Source organism: Electrophorus electricus, chromosome 11 (genome assembly GCF_041902795.1).
Source record: "Electrophorus electricus isolate QZ-2024a chromosome 11, ASM4190279v1, whole genome shotgun sequence".
NCBI lineage: Eukaryota > Metazoa > Chordata > Actinopteri > Gymnotiformes > Gymnotidae > Electrophorus > Electrophorus electricus.
In genome coordinates, this window is record NC_137507.1 from 3,606,698 (window position 1) to 3,628,979 (window position 22,282).

The 22,282-nt window shown below is 45.2% G+C and overlaps 1 protein-coding gene across 2 annotated transcripts; it reads left to right on the forward strand.

The window, feature by feature from the left end:
• Positions 1-382: 382 nt before the first annotated feature.
• On the forward strand, positions 383-22,190 carry tesk2 (testis associated actin remodelling kinase 2). Of its 2 annotated transcripts, XM_081723006.1 has the most exons (12): positions 383-1,053; positions 3,533-3,715; positions 4,086-4,391; positions 7,691-7,812; positions 10,034-10,082; positions 13,711-13,857; positions 14,661-14,743; positions 15,729-15,813; positions 15,923-16,006; positions 16,179-16,265; positions 16,625-16,763; positions 20,048-22,190. In XM_081723006.1, the coding sequence occupies exons 3-12, from the start codon at positions 4,167-4,169 to the stop codon at positions 20,983-20,985; spliced, it is 1,959 nt and encodes a 652-aa protein (XP_081579132.1). In that variant the 5' UTR covers positions 383-1,053; positions 3,533-3,715; positions 4,086-4,166; the 3' UTR covers positions 20,986-22,190. The 2 variants fall into 2 exon arrangements, with proteins under 2 accessions (XP_081579132.1, XP_026857022.2); XM_027001221.3 differs by lacking the exon at positions 3,533-3,715 and having other exon boundaries at positions 385-1,053.
• Positions 22,191-22,282: the final 92 nt, after the last annotated feature.

The window sequence follows — 22,282 nt, forward strand, 5'->3', positions numbered from 1 at the left end:
TGGAGTTTCAGACATATTTCTGGAGTTGTTAAACGTTTGTTTCGGCAATAGATGGCGCTACCTACACATGTTTACGGTGGTAGTCTCGGCATAGTTTATTCTTTGGTCAAATTCCACATACGTTGCGTTCTTTAATAGAAATTAGATAGGACTATATTTTGGTATCAGAATCCATTTACTGTTAATGACTTTTTAAACACGTCACGTTTATAAATACCCTACATTGCGTAGGCCTATGGTTTAAAAATAAGCAGTTATTTCCTTTCTCATTTGTACTGTTCTAGGTTGTCTACCCTGTTTTCATGACGTGACCGATTTGTAAAATCGCAGCTTTCTTTGGTCATTGGTCAGATAAATTAGTAGGAAGCGTTTGATTCGTCCGTAGGCGTCTAAACGCCATTCTTCTGATTTCTTATAGGATTAAGATACTGTTATTCAAAATGCGTTCTCTTCTCTGAATGGCTGTTTCAAACGCCCTTCACAGTTACATGAAAACGCGAGTTTTAGGTGAGGGGAGAGGCGATTGTCATGGAGCAGCTAGGATCGCTGAGCAGTTGACTCATGAATTTACTTTGTTGTGTTTTGACGCAGATTGACTTGAGTAACGTCTTGGTGGATGGTTCCTTCATGAGTTTAGTCACGATTTTGGGAAACGAGACCAAATTCTGAAAACGGAGGTGTGTGCAGGACAAAGAAGGAACGCAATGGAAACATTGTTTATTTTCTACTGACCAATTTGTTTGTTTTTGTTTGGACAGTGCGCTGTTGCCTGATGATACATATAATGGATTCCGGTTATATTTGCCATTATTTCTCATAGTAACGATAATGGTGTTTTCCAGTAGCAAATAAATTGCAGTATTCGTAGTTTGTTTTGGAGTTCAGATGTAGCTGGGGTTGGTCGAAACTTTGCAGCTCCTGCAAGATCATCAGAAGTTCGTTGCATTTATGGGTTGCGTGGAGAGCGCGCAATGTCTCGTGCGATGCGATGGGACTGAGTGAGGCCGTTCGACCCGACAAAACTTTTGCCTCCGCTTCAAGACAGGCTGTCAGGTAAGACACCGGCCCTTATGCAAAAAAAGCACCACGCTGCCTTAGCAGAAAGTGTCGCGCCTTGCACTGTCAGCTGTGTGCACTTGTCTCAATAAACGTGTTTATGGCAGCATGATAATACTCAGGAGGCCCGGCGACATTCCGGTGTTTCTCGGGTCGGCGAGCACGGAGAAACCTCACAGCTCTTCCTTTGTAGACTTTGTAAACAATACGATCTCCGATTGCAGAACTTCCGACGTTCAACAGTTGCTCTGTATCCACGCTCCTAACGTCAAACCGCAGGAAGGCAAACGGCCGTAGTGTCGGACTTTACAGTTTACTTAAGTATGTCTTGCAGAGCTCGAGTAAGGCTGCACTCCTCGTTTACGTGATCAAACCTATCAAATGTGGCACTAATAATAGTAATGGCATGAAAGTTCAGAGGTCATCACCGCACGGTTAAGTCGGATGCTTTTCTATGCTATTACCAGAATGAACATTTTGATCATTCCTTGCTATTGAGTTTGTTGTATACGTTTTAGGTTTAGCCTAGTGTCAGATTCATGTCTATCAGTGCATGCCTGTAGCAGACTACCTTATTCCCTAAATGCCAGTCTTTACACCAGCACCCTAGGTAAATTATCTTACCCTTTTTCCTCAGGTGAAAGAGTGTTTACATGCACCAGCTAAATATGCCCACTAGAATTTCAGTAATGTTTTCCTCCAAAATAGCTGAAGTCCTCCCTGGGCTTCAATTCAAATCTGAGGAACGCCAACCATGCTATTGTTCATGTGTTTCACTTTGTAAGAGAAGTAGCATAACCTGATTTGGCATCTCACAAACATACCTGTAGCCTTACGTATCTGTCTGAAGGTAGTATGATTTTGGCCTGTGTTTTCGCATGTTTAGACTGCTTTGTGGCTTGATTGGTTGCTAGCTGATGGGACTAGTGAGTGACCAACTCTTTTCCTCTGGATGTTTCTTTAGCATGTGACAGTCATTGTTATCGTTGTTTGGGGGAAGGGAATCTACAGTGCTGAATCATTCCCAGTATCTAAACTAAGTGTGACATTTAGACTAGCCAAATGATAACTTTATTACAGGCTCATGAAGTGACTTATAAAGTACTGTACCATGACCTCCGTGTAAATACACTGGGGCAAAATTTAGCATAGACGTCCTCCTGTCATTTCTAATCTATTGTGGGCTGTCTTCACCACCTTCCCTGCCGTGTACATAACTACAGACATTTCTGCTCCCAGGCTGGTAGTAATGTTGTGCAAAATCTGATAAAACCTGCTGCAGCACACTTAAACTGGGAGAAAATGGGAACCTTTGATTGGTTTAAAAAAACAATTAGTGTCAATTTAGTATTTTTGTGACATTCAATTTTAATTTTTCTACAGAGATATCGCCACGATGATCTAAGTACTGAATGTCTACTGAAATTGTCATTTGAATTTCAGTCTCTGGTTGCAGATTTCAGGTCAGATTTCCTGTTTCTTGCTGTCTTCAATGCTGATGTATCACAAGCTGCAATGGCAGCTGTGCAAAAAGGGACTGGTGTGCATAAGGTTAGCAATCAGGTTCAGTGTTTCTATTAGCTTTCAGTTCATTACCAGCCAGATGTGCTTTCGTGTGCTGCAACCTTGTTATGTTACTAAACAAACAAACAAATGCACAATCTCCTAAGCCTGTGTAAAGCACGAATATAAAAACTGCATGTGTCAAAATTTTCATCCATTTGCAGACTTTTCTGGAGCAACTGCCCATATTTTGCTAACTAACTTTGTTCTGTGATCACCATCTCCTTCTCTGTAGCTGAGCCCTAGTTCCCTATATGGGGATGTTTGACTTTTTGGGCCTTATGTATGCAGTGATTCCCACAAGAGGGTATCACATATGCCCAGGGGCCTCCACTGTCCATGTAAAATACAAGCTTCACTTTAATGATTTATCACTGTTGTGAGGGGAAACCAGATGCTAGGCATGCTAGGCTAACAGCTATGTTGGGCCTTTCTAAAGTGGCTGTAAACTGGGGTGTAGCCTACAGCTGCCTGAGAGGGAAGTCAGTGTTTAGATGCTGGCAAAGCCGCACATTATGGCGGACCTCTTTGAAAAATATCTTTTTATTTCGAGCATGGCACATTGTCCCGCATCCATCTGCCATGTTTTGTAAATGAGCAAGGGAAAATGAGTGTTATTTGGAGTGCTGTGCATTTTCACAGTGAGGCGGGAAAGATTTGAGCAGCCATACTAGAGTCTGCGCCGTCTCCTCATTTATTGCTTTTTGAGATCCTGGTCGTGGTGATGATGTGAGAAAGGGTGAGGATGGCAAGTACTGGAAGCAGTGTGCTCGGAATAGCCTTGGGATTTTAGCACTGAAGGCGTGTGCTCAGATATGTCGGTGTGACATGGTGGGAATGGTAGCTGTCAGTCCAGACATTTTCATTCTTGATGCATGATGAAAATTTATATTCATGGAACTTGGTTCCACAGTGACAGCAGTGTCTCTGGATGATTCCAAATAAACATTCCTGATGAAGGATGAAGCTGTGTGTACATGTTCCTGCTTCCCAGTTGCCTTGCGTCCAGGGCTAAAGATGGCTGGATTCAGGCCGTAAGCACCAGCGGGAGGAAAGTTTTAGTTTTTAACAGCTCTGTGACTGGTATTTGACATCAGTAAGTGCATTTCCAGTTTTTGTTGCCACTGTGCTTTGATCAGCTTCCATTAACCAGCAAACAATCCTTGCTACAATTTGAGAATTCACCAAAAATAGGTTTTTGGAATACACATAACAAGTTAAACCCTGAGAAAGGACTAATGTGTGTGAAGGGCATTTTTATTGGGATATTTAGTAAGCAGACCACATTTTATGTTTCCCCATGTTAAGCAGAATAGTCTAATGAGCTCAGCAGACTTTCATGATCACCACCACTATGAAGAATAATGCAAGCAACTGGTGATTTATAAACAAAGTCAATTATTTAAAACACCTATAACTAATTTAAATAATTTGGGTGCATTGCTTCTGTTTTGCTTGCACCGCAGGTCTGCTGAGAAGAGTCATACCCCAGAAAATGTGAAAGGCTCATTAAAGTGCTCCGCCACATTTGTCGTGCTGCAGTAGCAATGGAGAGGAGCAAGCGAAACTCCATTGCTGGGTTCCCTTCGCGGCCTGATCGGCTGGAGGACCTGGATGGCGGAGGGGGTGGGGTCGAGACCGGGCCCTCCCACCTGGACCGAGTATGCCCCTCCTCTTACCGTGCCCTCATCAGTGCCTTCTCCTGTCTGACGCGCCTTGATGACTTCATATGCGAACGGATTGGCTCCGGCTTCTTCTCAGAGGTCTACAAGGTAAAAAGCTTTTTTAAACTATACCACTAGATGAAGCTAGCCTGCCTGGTCCGATCCCGCAGAAGAACTACTGTGGCAAAGATTGCTAAAAATCTTAATGCTGGCTGTGATAGAAAGGTGCCGGAACACACTTGCTACATAAGGGACTGTGTAGTTGCAGACTAGTCCAACTGCTAATGTTGACCCATGTCCAATGCCAAAAGCCCCTACAAGGGGCATGTGAGCATCAGGACTGGACCAGGGACCTGATGAGTCATGCTTTCTTTTACATCATGTGCATAGCTTGGTGCATATTGGCTATTTATCTAGGAAAGAGATGGCACCAGAATGCAATATGGGAAGAAAATAAGCCGGCAGAGGCAGTGTGATGCTATGGGCAATGACTTGCTGGGAAACCTTGGGTCAAGGCATTCATGCGGCTGTTAAGTTGACACATACTACCTACCTAAGTATTGTTGCCAATCAAGTGCACCCCTTCATGGCAACGATATTCCCTAATGGGAGCGACGTCTTCAGTAGGATAATGCACCATACCTCACTATAGAAATGGTTCAGGAATGGTTTGAGTAATATGACACGGAGTTCAAGGAGTTGACTTGACCTCCAAATTCTCAATCTAAGCAAGCATCCGTGGGATGTGCTGGAAAAACAAGTCCAACCCACCCTGCAACTTGCAGGATTTAAAGGATCTACTGCTAGAGTCCTAGTGCCAGATAATACAGGACACTTTTACAGGTATTTTGGAGTCCGTGCCTCGAGGTGCCAGAGGATTTGAGAAAAAATTCAAAAGAAGGCTACATGGAATCCAGATTGGTCCATCTTTAGAGTAACATTCCCAAGATGATATCATGCAAATCCAGTGTACCAGAGAGGTTAACGGGGAGCTTCTCGTCTCGTTTACTAGTGTATCCAAGGTAGTCCAGATGAGTAGCATCAACACTGACACACAGATGGTGTAACTGTAGGATGACTGTTGCCTTTTATTATTAGTTTCAAACCAATTTGGCAATGTTGTTGCTTAGATGTAGGCTTGCAGATGTCATGCCTTTCTCTTTACCTGTATGCTGCCCAGAAGGAAAAAATCAGAATTTGGAATTCAGACAAGCTCCTTGTCTGTCTTGGTATAACCTACTAGAGAGCACAATTGATCAGTCACCATGGACAAGTAAGGGACTGGGCAATTGTGGGCAATTAGCAGTGAGGTATATTATATGTACTATGATGTAGACCTAAGGCCATGTATGGGTCTTTCAGATGGGTATTAAGGCTTTTAGCGATCTCAAGGCCCTTTCATGTTGTAAATGTTGGCCACATTTTTTATCTACATTAGGTAGACTTTTCTTCAAATTGTAGCCAAAGCTTCGGATTTTGTGTGTGTGTGTGTGTGTGTGTGTGTGTGTGTGTGTAGTTTGAAGGTATCCTATTTATGTGAGGATGTCAAGATAGAAGGTTTGTTTTGAGAGACTCTCCACAGTCATATTCTAAGGGAGCAGTGCTGCAATACTTATCCAAGCCCATTTGCTGTTCTGCTTTTACTGCATGTGTGGGGGCGGGCGTGCATTTGTTTGCATGTAACGTGCGAGAGAGAAAGGTCTTAATACACCAAGCCCTGAGCCCAGCCCAGCGTGGCGGGGGGATGGGTCAGCCTGCAGTCAGCCTCACTGGCACGGCATCTGACCCCACAGACTGGTGCATTTTCAATATTGCTTCGGTTTTGCTGTTCGAACAGACCAGACCTGATATGATGTACATTGCGAGGTATGATATTTACCGATGCAGCACATGCTGCCACATTGCATGTGAAGAACAGATTTTGGACATAGTAACGCATAGCAAGCCATGGTACATTTTCCCAAGCGTAGTTACTTGCTTGCACCTTTAACAATGCAGTGTATGATCTTCACAACCTGCCATTGTTGAACACTTGGCTTTCAAGTATACCGACTGTTTCTGTTTACAAGAGATAACCTATTAGGCGGGGAACAGGCAGCTATGCCATCAGACCGAAAAACAAACAAAGAAAAAAACAAAGCAAGGAATATTTTTCTTTTCACAAAGGTGCAGACCTCCAAAAGAAAGAGGATTTGTTTTGCCTTTTTGATCAGATAATATGGGTGAAATGGTTTTGTAGTTTGGATGGATTGCCAGTATGGCTGTGTGTGGTGGAAGCAGAATGTGGGCCTTTGTCTGAGCCAGGCTACTCTCTCTCTCTAGGTGGGCTGCAACAGGTGTGTGCGCACGCATGTGTCTGCGCGTGTGGGCACGTGTTCCCAGGCATGCGCAAGTTTGCAACGGACATCTGCAACCAGTCCTTCCCGTGCTAACCTTGGTATCCAGGCGACTGTTAGTATCCCCTGGCTACGGTGCGCCACCAGAGAAGTCAGCATCTTTTCAAAAGAGCTGCTTGAGCTGAAGCAACCACAGAGGCCGGGACTCCGCGGAGGTGGACCCTTAACCTCCCCCCCAGTGTTCTGGTTATACTCAACTTTGCCTTGCTGACAGTAGCAGTTTTGTGAATACCTGCGCTAGGCAGAAGGGAATATTTGGGGAATGACTGTGACTGAGCGCCTAATGGCAGCATATGGCGCTGTCAGTCACATGCGTTTGGCTACAACTGCCTGAGCACGCGGGTCGGGACATAACGTTACAGCCCAGACGTCTTCAGGGCTCTTCCTCTCTGAATAGGTGGATGGATGATCAATTAGATTCAGTAACCCCTGTGCTTTTTTTTTTTTTTTTTATTCCCAGCTTATATTGTGAAAGCGAGACGGTGTGCTTTTGTGAATCTCCTGTTGATTATTCGTGAGTTTGACGTGAGGAGTAACCAGAAACCTATCCAAAAGCCTTCATCTGCAAGCAACAGTACATTATTTCTTCTATTCGCCCACATTGAACTCGATGGTTGTTTTCATCGCTAGCGGTTGTGGTCCACAACACTAACACTGCTAGCAGACTTCACGGTCTTTGTCCCTTACATTGCGGGTTAATACCCTGGCTATGGCTCATCAGTCAGCATTCTGCAAGTTGCAAGTTACTTGGCCATGGCCGACGCTGAATTTTTTTTTTTTTTTTTTTCTCACTCCGTCATTGAAACTTCCTGTGGTTTATCTTTCACAACATATTTTTGTCCATCAGAAACATGCAGAGGAAGAGGAAGCACAGAATTGGGTCTGCTTGAGCTTGCTAGTGGGCTGGAGTGGAGGTGGGGGGGTCTTCACAATCGAGATGAATCTAACTGCATCACGGGTTTTGGTTACATAGTGACGTCGCGCGAACCAAAGTGTTGGTGTGTGTTCCAGGTGCGTCACCGAGCGTCAGACCAGGTGATGGCTCTGAAGATGAACAAGCTCAGCAGTAATCGGGCCAACATGCTGCGAGAAGTCCAGCTCATGAACAGACTCTCTCATCCCAACATCCTCAGGTCACCAACACACACACATATATGCATACACACACACACATATATACATACACACACACACACACTCACACACATATACATACACACACACACACATATACATACACACACACACACACACATATATACATGCACACACACACACACACACACATATACATACACACACACACATATATACATACACACACACACATATATATTATATATATATATATACATACACACACACACACACACACACACACACACACAAAACTACTGAATGTAGCTTGTCGTTTATCAGAGCAGCGCAAGCGTTGCCTCTTTTATTGATTTGTTAGCTGTGCGTGTGTGAATCACACATGTGTCTGTTTGATGCAGATATAAATGATATATAAATGATGTATCCCACACCTTGTTTCTGTTTGGTGTTATTTGATGTTTGATATTCCATTAGAAATTGTACCAGTAAAGCAGAATCTTTCCAAAGTAGTTATTTTAAAACGAAGTCTTGGGAGGTTTCAGAGGAGGCTCTAGGTTTTAGTTGTCATTGTGGTTTTAGGACATGAATTTATAGCGCGAAATGAAGCTACTCTGGAGGAGTGGCTTTCATTCTGTTCCTCTCTCCCTGCTCCTTGTGAAGGAGGTCGAGATGGAAGGCTGGGTCCCCCCTTCAGCGCACCGCCTCGCCTCGCCTTCATTCTCGCCATATGAGGCTGCCCGGGCCCCTTGCTTCGGTGGCTGCGGCCAGTGCAGCGTTTAGGGGGGGGCTCGGCCGTCAAAGATAACGTTCTTAAAACTGAAGCAGCGCCGGTTGCGGGCACACTGGGAGGATGACGTCAGGTCCCAGGCTCCACCGTTCTCTAGGCTTCGCGTGGCGCGCAGCTAGGGGAAATATCCATCTGGTAAAGCAGGGAGCGCGTGTGCACGTTTGTCTATAAATGGGTCTCCAGTTCAAACACGGATTCTTTTTGGCTGCCCTGGCCTCTCTATTTTTGCGATGCCAAGCCGACAGTCGCGCAGCAGAATGTCTGTTCGAGGGGGGGGTGGGTGGAGGCTTTTCTTTTTTCCCTTTTACAATAACATCGTTGTTGTATCCTGCTGAGCGGGGGTGGAGGTCCCTAGCATTGATGAGCACTCTAAGGGGATCTTTGTTTTTAAAAAAATAAAACAGTGAGGACCGGCGGTGAATGTCGGACTTTAAGTTTACCGAGCCATAAGTGCCCGAAGTCACCACCCCCCTACAAACCCCCCCGTCGGGGTTGCATGTATGAACACGAGTGCACGGTTTCTGCCTGCGGGGCGTCTGGCAGCAGGATGTGCAGGAACACCAGCCTTTATAGAGCGACATGCTGCTGGACCAGAGCTGCACGTGTGTGAAAACACACCCGCACGCAGATCTCTGCATCCACAAGGGAGGCATTCAGCTGGAATGTGGCTTCAAAAAGACTAAAGTGTCACGTTTCCACCGTAAAAAAAAAAAAAAAAAAAAAGGCTGCTTGTTGGTCTTATTTGTTTAAAGGTGTTTAGATACCCGCAGCATTTTATTTGCACAGGGAAACGAGTTTTTATCGGTAACTGTCTCGCTCACTCTCTCGGGCCTCGCAGCGTTTGCTTATTTTAAAGCCGCGTGTGTTAAATACGCTCATGTTAACGGGACGTGTCGGGAGCTATGGGCCACCCTAACGAATAGTGCAGTAATACCCGCTTCAGTTAGATTTTTAAATGGCATTTCGTCCAGATGGCACGTGATGTGAAGCGCGAAAGCTGTGCCCCCCAACCCCCATACGCGCTAATAGCGGGGCGCTTGCGAGATCTAACAGTTATCCCGAGCCGTTCCCATACGCAAATGGCGTCCTTGCAGCCCATCTGCGTCCTTCCAGCCATCTCTCCAAGTAGGCTCGGCGGCGACCGAGTTTGTTTGTTTTTTTACTGCATGCAGTAGCGAGACGTTGACACTCCTGTCTGTCGAAAAAACCAAAAGGGTGCAGTAGCGCACACTTTCCCCAGCAGTCACACTGGGTTCTAATTGTCAGTGAAAAATTACAGGAAGCACTCCATCGGGAGCGAATTCTTTCCCCTGTTTTTGTTTTCGGTTGTTCGTTTGTTTGTCTGTGTTAAATTAAACAATTATAGAGTGCTTCCTGCACTAGGTGTCAGGGGTGTTTCTTTGGGGAAGACATGCATGTTGCACCTGTGTTGCGATTTTGACAGAGTTGTTTGTTTTTGTTCCTTGCAGGTTCATGGGCGTGTGCGTGCAGGAAGGTCAGCTCCATGCTCTCACAGAGGTAAGCTAAGCCTTCAGGCAGACAGAGGCATGTCTCCACCCCCCCCCCCCCACACACACACACACACACACACATGCACGTCTTCATCTCAAAGACTGCGTGTGTGTTTAATTCACCAAGATTGCCCTGTTTTGACACTCTAAGAGATAACCAATGTCAACGTAGTGTCTGAAGCCTGTTGAGCCATATGTGGTTGACTGTACGCCTTAAGAAGTAGCACTGCCCAGTTATGTCTATAGTCAGACTGTACTCATGAAGATTGGCAGCTAAATATAAGCGCAGCCCTGCCATGTGATGCTGTGGGAGAGGGGTTAATTAAAAGTTAGCTGTGTGTGTGTGGCTGGATGTGAATAGGACTTTTGGGCGGTAGTGCCCACGCTTAGTAGCAAACTACAAAAGAATGTAACCTTCAAACGTGCATGTCTGCACATGCCCTTGAAGTGGAAATTTCTGGAAAGAGGGCAGGACTACACAAGATCATGCCTAAAAATGAGGGAGATGGGGTTTTCCGGCCCTCATTGTTACCCAGTGCTCGGGGAGCATGTTGAGACGGTTGGGTTTTGTGAGTAACCATAGGACAATGAGCAAATTGTCAGTGCCCTAGTCAGCCAACACACAGTGGCTCATCTAAGGCTGCCTCTCCAAACCACTGCGGAAACAGTCTTCATTTATTCAAAGCCGAGAGAGGGAAGTACTCTGTGAGAGTGCAAAACAGTTATTCCCCCAGGCGTGATCTATTTTTAACCTATTGCCCTATGTGTATGTCCCCCCCCAGAGTGTGGTTGTCCAAATAGGTACGCTTGTCCTATTGATTAGTATTGATCAGGCTGTCAGGGGAATGATTTGGCGTATGCCGTAGACGTGCTGCCTTGTGTTTTACTAAAGACCTGTGGAGCCGTTGCATTACCCGTTATCAGGCCGTGTTCCTGTGCAAACTGGACTCTCGGGTAAACAGGTCGAGTAATGGATAGCACCCTGTGTGCGTGCTGTAATCTATACACCGCATCCAGACCTCCAACTCGCCACTAACCAACCCGGGGCCTGTTATCAGTTAAACCGAATACTGGAACAGCATCTGACAGCTGGACTTTCTCTGTTAGCGAGATGACCCAGGGTGTAGCCAGGAGTCAGGAAGGCCAGGAGTGAAGCAGGGGCCACTTCTGGCACACCTGCTGACTCCCCCTGTGACCTTTGCCCTGCTTTTTTTGCTGCCCCATGAATGTTATCAAAAAGGCATATTAGTGCAATTATAATCCCAGGTAATCCCTTACCATCTGGGTATTATATTATCCCAAGCAAGGTGGCAAGTGGTTTATTTTTTCCTTCTGTGCAAAATATAATTTTGTATTATAAAAACTGGATATGTGAACAGGACAAAATAGCTCTTGTATGACTTTGCACTCCAGCAGATTGAGAAAAAAGTTTAGAAACAATTCCTGGTGTTTAAGTCTAACCAGAAACAAGACTCTAAATCTGATTTGCATGTGGCTGCCTCTGTGGCCAGCAGTAAACCGGCTCTCATTCAATCCCTAGTAAGAGAAGATGTGACAGTTTGCTAGTTAAAATATTTAATATTATAAAGATTGCAGGGATTTTTTGTTTTGTTTTTGTGTGGCAAAGATGAACAGAGATTGGTACTATTCGCTTTCCAAGTTTGGATGAGTATTAATTTATCTACATTATAATTATCTATGAATCATTTTTAACAGCTATGTCTCTTATTCTTGCATAAGAATATGCTTCTTAAACTCACTTCATGTCACACCAATTTCTGCATTCCAACAGAGGGTGAGCTCTATATAGAGCAGTATGTGGACATTCATTGGTAACCCAATCACATTCAGTAGGCTGACTGTAATCACAGCTTTGGTTGTGGACCTCTTATGAATTCAGCCAATCAGTGGCACCTACAATCGGTGCTGATCAGAATGGGAGGCGGGGGTGGGTTGAAGTGAATTTTAACCCTTTAGTGAGAAGCAAGGGGTTGTTTGGGGCCACTAAATGGTTTATAGGTTGGCTGTGTTTGGGCCACCTGTCTCTGATTGAAGTAAACAGGGCAAAAATAGACAAGCCCAGAGTAGACCGTGGGCTTGTATATTTATCCTCAGATGGACTGGCGGTCTGTCAGCCGTGGGAGAAACATATACATCAGCACCTGTATTCTCCCACTTAAAAATAACCATTGCATCAGTCATCTTCTCTCCCCCTCTTTACCAGGTCAGTATATTTCACCCTCAGCTGGCAATCCATCTGACTGAGACGCGTGCTGATGAAGCGTTAACGTGCTTTGTTTGGCGTTCCTAACGTAACCCAACACCCGGCGATTAAGTAACACGTGGCTTTTTGAAAGCTGGCAGCATGCGAGAGACGAATGGCTAAAAAGGTTTCCGAGCAGTTGCGGTTCATAATTTCTGAGGTTTGTCATTTGCGCTCAGCAAGGCCAATGGGAGAGGCTGAGTACGCCCGAAAAAGGGAGGGGCCTGGTGCTTGCTCGGGGGCGTGGCTGAAAAGCAGCACGCCAGACTTCAGAAATGGAGGGATTTGGGGTAAATGAAAGGGAGGGATCGCCCCACGGCCTCATTTCTCCTCGTTAGGGAACAGCTACTTCAGCCAAAACCTTAGTCTCACCCTACCTGGTATGCAGGTGTGATTATCATCATGTGCATTACCACCATTGAGTAATCCCCTTTCCACAGATTAAACAGCAAATGTTACAGAAACGGAAGCTGGGAAAGTGTCTCAGGAAATGGCTCCGTTTACAGTCAGAACCTACTCAAATGAAGCCTTAGAAAGAAGTTCAGATCCTTTTAACATGGAGCAAGTTACTGACTTAATTGAGAGTCTATGAAAATTTGAACACTTGTCTACAGTTTACAGTGCTTTCAAAGGGCAGACTTTTCAGGCTGGGTAAAACTGGGACACCGCCAAATCTGTGGCCTTTTGGCTAGTTGCACAGTGAAAACTAGGATAATGGTCATTGTACACTAGACCTACATGTACATTAGTCTTAGAAGGGCCAGTGTAGTGGCAACAATTTACGAACAATATATCGTCTACCATTGGTGCCTAGTCTTGTTCTATTTACTCCACACATGCACTACTGCTGGTTATGTGCATGCTGTTTGCTATTTCTGACTGGATGAAGCAGCAAGGTCTCTAGTATCTGCTTGGGAGAGATCTGCTCTGTGCAGGTAATAGAGTGACCCCCACTGAGGGGAGAGATTCAAAACCAGCAAGATGAACGGCCTGCCTCCCCGTGCAGATCTGTGTTCCCTAACCAGTTTACACACCTTCACAACAGACATGTACAGATTGGTGCTTTGTTCCCGCCACGTGGCATCCACGTGAACATTTAGCTGTACATCTCTAGATGATATAATTACCTGTCCATCATACAGTGGATTAAGGATTAAAGGTTTACGATTACATATTAGTCGAAATATTTCCTGTCCTGAGTCTACAGACTCAAATGGACATGTTTACTGATACATTGTTTTATTAATTTTTTTTTTCTTCAAATGTATTTAATAATTTTTTTGTACTTAATTGTGAAAATGCGTGACTCTTTGCGATTGTGATTCCTAGCCCTCTGGTTAGCATTTTAAATACTTATTCGGTTTTCTTGCAGTACATCAATGGTGGTAATTTGGAACAGCTGCTGGACAGTAACAAGTACCTGAGCTGGGCCATGCGGGTCAAACTTGCACAAGAGATCGCCATGGGCCTGGCTTACCTTCACTCCAAGGGCATCTTTCATCGAGACCTCACCTCCAAGGTACCTAGCTCCCCTCCATGAGCACGCACGGGTGTATACCGGACACATGCTTGGTTTACCTCTCGCCTGCTTTAGGTGGTAGCCTACAACGCTAATGGACCAGACCGAACCTTCTAATGCTATTGCTTTTATAGTAACCACGCACTGTCGTTGCTAGCAGTGAAGGAAAGCTGACGCAGGGGTCTGTTAGCATTTAGCAGTGTATGAGTGCTAACCAGCGCTGTAGTCTTTTTCTTTGTTAAGGAACACTACTCATCTGTTTTACTTTCCCTTCTGGGATATTCTCATTGAATGCATGCAGCAGTGCAGGTGGTCCCAAGTGTAAGGCGACCATGGGTGATGCCCCAGTCTCCGTCCGTAGCAGGCGCAAGCAGTTACTATGCGACACATCAGCCGCTGTGCTCATCTTTTCGTCTAGTTATACGCTGCAGAAGTCCAATTAGCTGACGCCTTCTCCAGACACGATAATGGCTTAGTTATCTTAATTGGCCTGGTTGTAATCTGCAGGGTACGCCGGAGGATTACTAACGGATCTGAGTGATTAAGCTAAATGAGTGCAGTCGGGGTGAGAAATGTTAGACTGTGACCCAAGGTTCCAAAGAGAAAGGCCCATAAATTCTGGGTTTATGGAGTCCAGCAGGGCCGTCCCAGCAGTCGGTTAATTGAGTTTATAAAAGTACCAGCAAAAAAAAAAAAAAAAAAAAAAAGATTCATAGAATTTATTCATTTTGCCTGTGGGGTGTTGCGCACAGAGTATCACAATGGTGTGTGTGTGTGTGTGTGTGTGTGTGTGGTATTTCCAGAACTGCCTGATCAAATCAGACGAAAACGGTTACACAGCAGTGGTTGGAGACTTTGGCCTGGCAGAGAAGATCCCCAGCGACAAGTGAGTGCAACTGGAGGATCCATTGCATGGGCCCCTGTGCTCAGACTAAGCCCAGTCCTGTTCTAAATTATCAGGAGTCATTTCCCTTTCAGATCCTCCCAGAGTTGGGGGCTAATATTAACCTGTATCCATGTTACTGACCCTTAGGTAAGTCAACCTAAGTTAATTCAGCCTTAAGCTTTTAGACCTCGGACTGGCTTGTGGGACATCAGTAAACTGTAACATGGAGTCGGGCGTGTGTACCTTTTAAGGCAAACATGAACGTGTACATGCTTGCAAGGACTTTAATGTTTTAGATGGATGAGCAGAGTCTGGCAGCATTCTGGATGGTCCAAAAAAAAAAAAAAAAAATCCAACGAGTATAGCGTACGAGTCTCCATGTCCGTGCATTCAGGGCAGGTGGGCCTCATAGGTGGTCAGCCGATTTGGCAGGACCAGCAGCATGCACGAGTGAACTCGGAGACCTGATAATACCGAAGCAGCAGAAGGAAGCCCCTTTCTAATGCTACCTCACATTCGCTGCCCCTCCTTTCATTTCCTCCCATCAACCTGATCAAAGACTGATCCACCTCGCCCCCCCCAGACAGCCTGGAGCTCCTACCCGTGCCAATAACACAAGAACACACAGAACCATTATGGGGGAGGCCGGTAACAATATTTGTTCCCGGGGCTTATTTGACGACCTGAATGGGCACTTAAAGGTTTCTGCAGGCAGACAAGCCAGTGCAAGCAATGCAGTCGCTCAGATGAGCCTATATTCGGTTCCATAGTAAAGATTTCAGGTAATCACATGATCTTACAAAAGTGAAGTAGTTTGGTAATAGGGCTCAGTTCTAAGTACGACACTGAGATTAGATGTCTTTACGGAAAATGTGTGAATAAGATCAGGATGTAAATACACATGTAAATACATTCTTGTGTGTGTGTGTGTGTGTGTGTGTGTGTGTGTGTGTGTGTGTGTGTGTGCGCGTGTGCATGGATATAGTACTGATGGGGAAAAGTTGGCAGTAGTAGGTTCTCCATTCTGGATGGCTCCAGAGGTCCTGAGAGACGAACCGTATAATGAGAAGGTGGGCTGTTTTGCAGAACTCGGATTGTTTTCTGCTGTCAGACTTGCACCACAAGCACTGAAGTCTCAAGCATCACAACATGCGATCATTTCTCCATTTCCGTCTCCAGGCTGATGTCTTCTCGTACGGCATCATCTTGTGCGAGATCATTGCCAGGATCCAGGCCGATCCGGACTACCTGCCACGCACCGAGGTGACTCGCACCCTTCTGTCCTCAAACATCACGCTCCTTTAACACTGCCGGCATCTGGACCGGAGTGGTTTCCTGTCAGCGAATGTGAAAGTGTGCCGCTTAAGTTTGGACGCAAGTTGAGGTCAGGTTACCCTTCTCGACCGGCACTAACGGATCTTCTGTCTGCCCGCAGAACTTTGGGCTAGATTACCACGCATTTCAGCACATGGTTGGAGACTGTCCCTCTGACTTCCTGCAGCTGGCCTTCAACTGCTGTAACGTAAGTCGCATCACGTCACTTTGCGTGTGCCTCTGAACGCGTGTGGGTGAGTGTGTGCTGGTTTGTCTCAGATGTCTGAATAACTTCTCTGGCATATAGTTAAAGGGGTGGATCAGTAGTTTCATGTTCAGCACATTAAAAAATATTTGCATGAAAACAATGGCATCACTGTTATGCCTTTACGGTGCATTATGGGAAACTGAAGAAGAGAGAACTTGTTCTGACTTCTTTCTTTTTAGATTTTCAGAGGTCGACAGAATATTGATTCCAGCATAGTTAACAATGAGTAAAAAGGCCGCTGCAGTGATGCAGCCGTGGCTGGCCGCCACTCTGTTACTCAGCGTCTGCATGCCTTTCAGATGGACCCGAAGCTGCGGCCCTCGTTCTCAGACATCGTGAAGAGACTGGAGGAGATTCAGCGGCACCTGAGAGCTGAAGAGGTGGAGAGAGAGAGGATTCCACCCCAACCAGAGTTGGAGAAAAAGACCATCCCCAAAGGTGCGGCATGCACAAACCTTTACCAAAGCTAAAGGAACCCAACAGGAATCAGCAAAACAGTATGGACAAAAAAAAGAACTTTGTTTCTGTTTGTGCAAATTTTCTCATGTTTTCATGATGATGCGTTTTACTCAACAGCTAAGTGGAATTGTCTGGTGCAGTTGCACATCGGTATCCAGTTAGCGGATCACGCCTCCTTCCATTGCATCTCATGCTCATTATGCAGTATATATTTTAAATACCCTTTTAATTAAAACATCATCTTCATTTTGCTGTGACCCATTTTAAAGTGGATATACCAAGTGCATACAGCTAGGGGTGCCATGAAACGCTGCTATTGACAATAACCAAAAACAATCATTAAAAATACAGATATCATGTTAATAATGCACAGGATAATACTTTAAATAATTCAGCACCGGTATCTAATGCAGGTATTGGGCTCTAGGGATTCTTTTGTTTATCCGTTCTGGTTGCCTTTTCAATATCCATTAATTAGTGCAATTGTTCTTTTAGTATGCTTTTGCAGAGATATGGTTACATATTTGCATAACTAGACTCATATTTTGATAGTAATCAGTTTGCCATAACAGAGATAGAATTTGACTGAGATCTTAATTATTATCCGATAGATTTATCAAATGGTCAAAAATAAATAGTCATCCCAATGGTGTGTCAGTAAGAACACTTGGAAATTTACTAGGCTTGCAACACCATATGATTCTCATCCAAGGTAGTGAACACTGAGTCATGTTGTGGTTTGAAATAATACAGGGAAGAACAAAACAATTCTATAATTTCTCACTGGTTAGCATCACAGCTATGAACACCATTCACTAAGCATAGCATTAGTAGCACATCACTTAACAGGTAATATCAACAAACACAGATTCAGGCAATTATGAACAAGTTAATACTAAACCAAATATACATGGGAATACTATCCAAAACACTGACATGAACTTTGATGAAGCATCATACACTATATGGACAAAAGTATTGGGATGCCTACACATTACACCTACAGGAGCTTTTAAGACATCCCATTCTAAATCCACAGGTTGTGGAGTTGTCTCTCCTTGTAACAGTGTCTGGGAGTTTGGAGTGTGTCACTGTGAAATGTTGCCCAGAAGAGCATTTGTGAGTTCAGACACTGATGTTGGACAAGAGGGCCTGGCTCACAATCTCCATTCTGGTTCATCCCAAAGGTGTTCAATGGGGCTGAGTTCAGGGCTCTGAGCAGGCCAGTCAAGTTCTTCCACACCAAACTCACCCAACTGTGCCTTTATGGACCTTGCTTTGTACACTCGGGCACAGTCAGGCTGGAACACAACTGTTGCCACAAAGTTGGATGCATACAATTGTCCAAAATGTCTTGATATGTTAAAACATTAAGATTTCCCTTCACTGGAACTAAGGGACCTAGGCCAACCCCTGAAAAACAGACCTATAGCATTATTCCCCCCTCCACCAAACTTTACAGTTGGCACAATGCAGTCAGGCAGGCAACAACCTGGCATTTGCCAAATCCAGACTCGTCCATCAGACTGGCAGATAGAAAAGTATCATTCATCATTCCACAGAACATGTTTCCTTTGTCCCAGAGTCCAGTTGCGGCATGCTTTACACCACTCCATCCTACCCTTGGCATTGTACTTGGTGTTGTATGGGTTGCGTGCAGCTGCTTGGTCATGGAAACCCGTGCCGTGAAGCTCACAGCGCACATTTTAATGTGCTGATGTTAATGCCAGAGGAGGCTTGGAACTCTGCAGTTAGAGTCAGCAGAGAGTTGGTGACTTTTACGTATTGTGCGCCTCAACACTCGGTGACCCCGTTCTGTAAAGTTACATGGTCTACCCCTTCGTGGCTGAGTTGCTGTGGCTCCTAAATGCTTCCAGTTTTCAGTACCACTCAATACCACCAGTTGATCATGGGATATCTAGGAAGAAAGAAATTTCCCGAACGGACTTGTTGCAACGGTGAATTGCTATTACGGTGCCAAGCTCAAATTCAGTGAGAATGGCCCATTCTTTCACAAATGTTTTAAAGGCAGTATGTATGACTGGGTGCTTGATTTTATACACCTATGGCAATGGGACTGGATGAAACGCATGAATTCAGGGATTAGGAGTTATGTCCAAATACCTTTGGCCATATAGTGAAGGCTTCTGATAATAGCAGATCACACATGATAGGCATTTAAGTGGCATACATTAGTATTTAACTAGTATATATTAACTAATATCAATTATCAGTCTGTAATGCTAAAGGAGCTATAGCCTGATCATATGCAGCTGTTTAAAATCTGTTACTCATGACACCCGTCAGTTGCATGATCAGAACATGATTGGTTGGTTGAGTTCCTCTTAAAGGGGCAACATCTTATACATATCCCCCCCCCCCCCCCCCCCCCGTTTTTCAAACTATTGCGATAATATCATTATCGCGAATTATTTTGGCCGCGATAATCATGCAGTGAAACTGATATTGTGACAGCCCTACGTACAGTAAGACGCACATCTTGCCATTTGACACCCAAAACCCATGTAATGGTGCGTGGGCAGGGATTTTCTGGAATGAGAGCACCGTAAACCATGCGACACCTTTCGCCCCCACCAGGCGCGCCCACGCCACCCTCCCCGCCCACCCAACAACACCGCCACCTTCTCCGCCCGCCCCAGATGGCCTACCGTAACGTTAGCAAAGGAGTTGGCGCACACGTGCAGGCTCTGGTTACACGCTCCGCTTTACAGCGCCGTGCTCCAGTTTCGTTTCAATCGTGGTCAGAGCACAAATGGAAGGACGAAAAAGAAACAAAACAAACAACAAAAAAATACTCTGGCACAGAAAAAGAAACGAGTGGAAGCTAAATTGGTCATTCATCATCCTCTCTGTTCTGGTCTGTTTCTACACAGGAACGTTTTGTCACATGCGTAGTTTGGGTTGTGCTTTTCCGTCTGTCATTGGCAAACTTCTCGGTAGTCTGTTTTCATCAGCTCAAGCATTTAGCATTTTAGAAATACTGCCGTGTTATTTTTGTCAAAGAGGTTTAATGCTTTAAAGAACCCCCGGAACTTTTTGTCGTCCCGCCCCCCTAAAAAATACAGTCGTGTATACAGTTGTGGTACCATTTGTGCACTTTATCTTTTGCGTTGGCTAAAGCCCACCTTTTATTAAATGCATCTCATGGCGCCATCTGGTGGTGAAATACAGATTGCAGTTGAAACATATTGAAATATTAACATATTTAGGACAGTGATAAATGTCTGTCTTTGGTCCTCTAGGTGATAAGTTCCAGGGGATAAAGAGGTTGAACCCCCTGGGCCTCCAGGATGACAAGATCCCGCCAAAGTCACCCCGTCCACGTCGCAACATCTGGCTCTCACGCAGCCAATCGGACATTTTCTCCCGCAAGCCTGGCCGCAAGGTCAACGTCCAAGATCCTTACTACAACCCTGGGCGTCGGGAAAGCTCGAGAGGCGCACCCAAGATCAACCCATTCAGTGCCAGGGAGGATCTGAAGGGCGGCAAAATCAAGTTCTTCGACATGCCCAGCAAGTCTGTCTTCTCGCTGGTGTTCGACCTGCACTCGCCGCACGGCAGCGCGACCGCACACCAGCCCCAGCCGAACACCAGCAGCGGAGCCGCGTGCCCGAGCAACTCTGCACCCTGGCCTGAGCTCTGTCAGCTGCCCGGGCGCCAGTGCCACTCTCTGCCAGTCTCGCCCCAGCTGTCTGAGGTGTTTCGCACGGCCCGGAGCGAGGCGGGCCCGGCGGGCGGCGAGCCCCGGCCCAGGCCACTCAGCAGCTGGGCAAGGAAGTACACCGTGGCGGAGATCCCACCCTACCGGCCGAGGACGGAGAGGGAGACGGCGGGGGCGGAGCCAGAGGAGGGGGCGGAAGAGAGCTGGCCGTGTCTCGCCACCGCCGAGACTGAGGCCGAAGCCATGGACTGCTCCAGCAGCAGAGGTAGCCCTATGGATGACAGCAAGGAGCGGAACCCGGGCACGGGCCCCGCACACGCTGCCAACAGGGAGTGGCCGTATGTCTGCGAGGACATGGATGCCGAGGAGCAGGAGGACATGCTGAGCTTGTGCTCCCACACCAGCAGTAGCCCGTTCGTTCTTAGCATGGCCGGTGAGCCGCAGGAACTCCGTCCCATCGTCCTCTCACCGTGCCGACCCTCTAAGTCACCGGATCTCCTGTCCCGATGTGACATCTGAGACGAGACCTGTAACACTGAGCGGTGTTGCCTCACAACAGCCAGGAATTATAGGATGGACTAAAATTGATGCCATGCAGTTTTCACGATGTATTTAATTAATACACTTAAAAAAGATGTACATTTTCTTTTGTTTCATAGAGACACCCTCCTAACTTAAGCACGCATGGGATTTTGGGCTGAAAGCAAGTGAGACATGATCCAAGATGTTACCTAACAGACCATCAAGAGCTCACACAGAGGGAGATTAAGCTACATTTACACAGGGCTAATGGATTATCACAGTCTGCAACTTTGTCTGAACGTTTTAACATCTTCACAAGCACTGTCTTTCCTAACTGATTAAACACTTTATTAGAATGTGACAGGACCACAAACGCCCATGTTTAAAAAATTATTTTTATATATATATATAAATATAAAAATGAGTTTTGTGTTTCTGGAAAATATCACAATATACCAGTTTTAATGTGCGTCTTCAAAGGTTATCGCTGAAATCTGTGTACCATTATATCATTGTGCACTGTATGGGTGTAGTACCAGTTAGCACACCTGATAGCTGGGCAAGCACACATTCCATACCCGCCGTTAGATTAGTTTTAGAGCAAACCTTGTTCTTGCACCCCTCTCAAGGTTGATTTGTGGATGGAGATGGAGGCTTCAGTGTGTGACTGAAATAGCAGCTGGATCCATTCAGTGACCTCTCAGACCTTCTAAATGCTCCATGTGTAACAACTACTTAAAAAAAGTATATTGCACTTGAATTGAGAAAGAACTTAATGAATTAAACTCATCTTTTGTCACTACATTTCTATGCAATAAATTTAACTGAAGCAGAAAGTTTTATAGAGAGGATCTATTTTGATATTTATGTGGAAGAAAAGGTGATTTTACCATGTCTTACTTCCCTGCTGGTCAACTATGTGTAAAGCATATATTATTAATAGTTTGATAAAACAGATATTTGTAAATAATATTGTATGTGCCAGTGCCTGACCTTAATGTTATTTTTCACCCTGGCTGTTTTCTCATTGTGTAGGTTTGTAATTGAATAAGATGTATATTTCTACCAAAGACACAACAGGACCTTCTTTACTATTCATATGGATTCAGTTTTATAAAATGTACAAGTGCATGTATGTATTCAGACGTTTAAAAAAATAATAATGATAATAAATTTAAGGATGTACTTTTGTGTGTTTTAAATTTGCCTGGGTTTAATTATTTAACTCGGTATTCTTTAACAGCTGTGACTGAGTTCTCGGTAACTACCAAAGACAGTTTCCTGCAGAAAGATT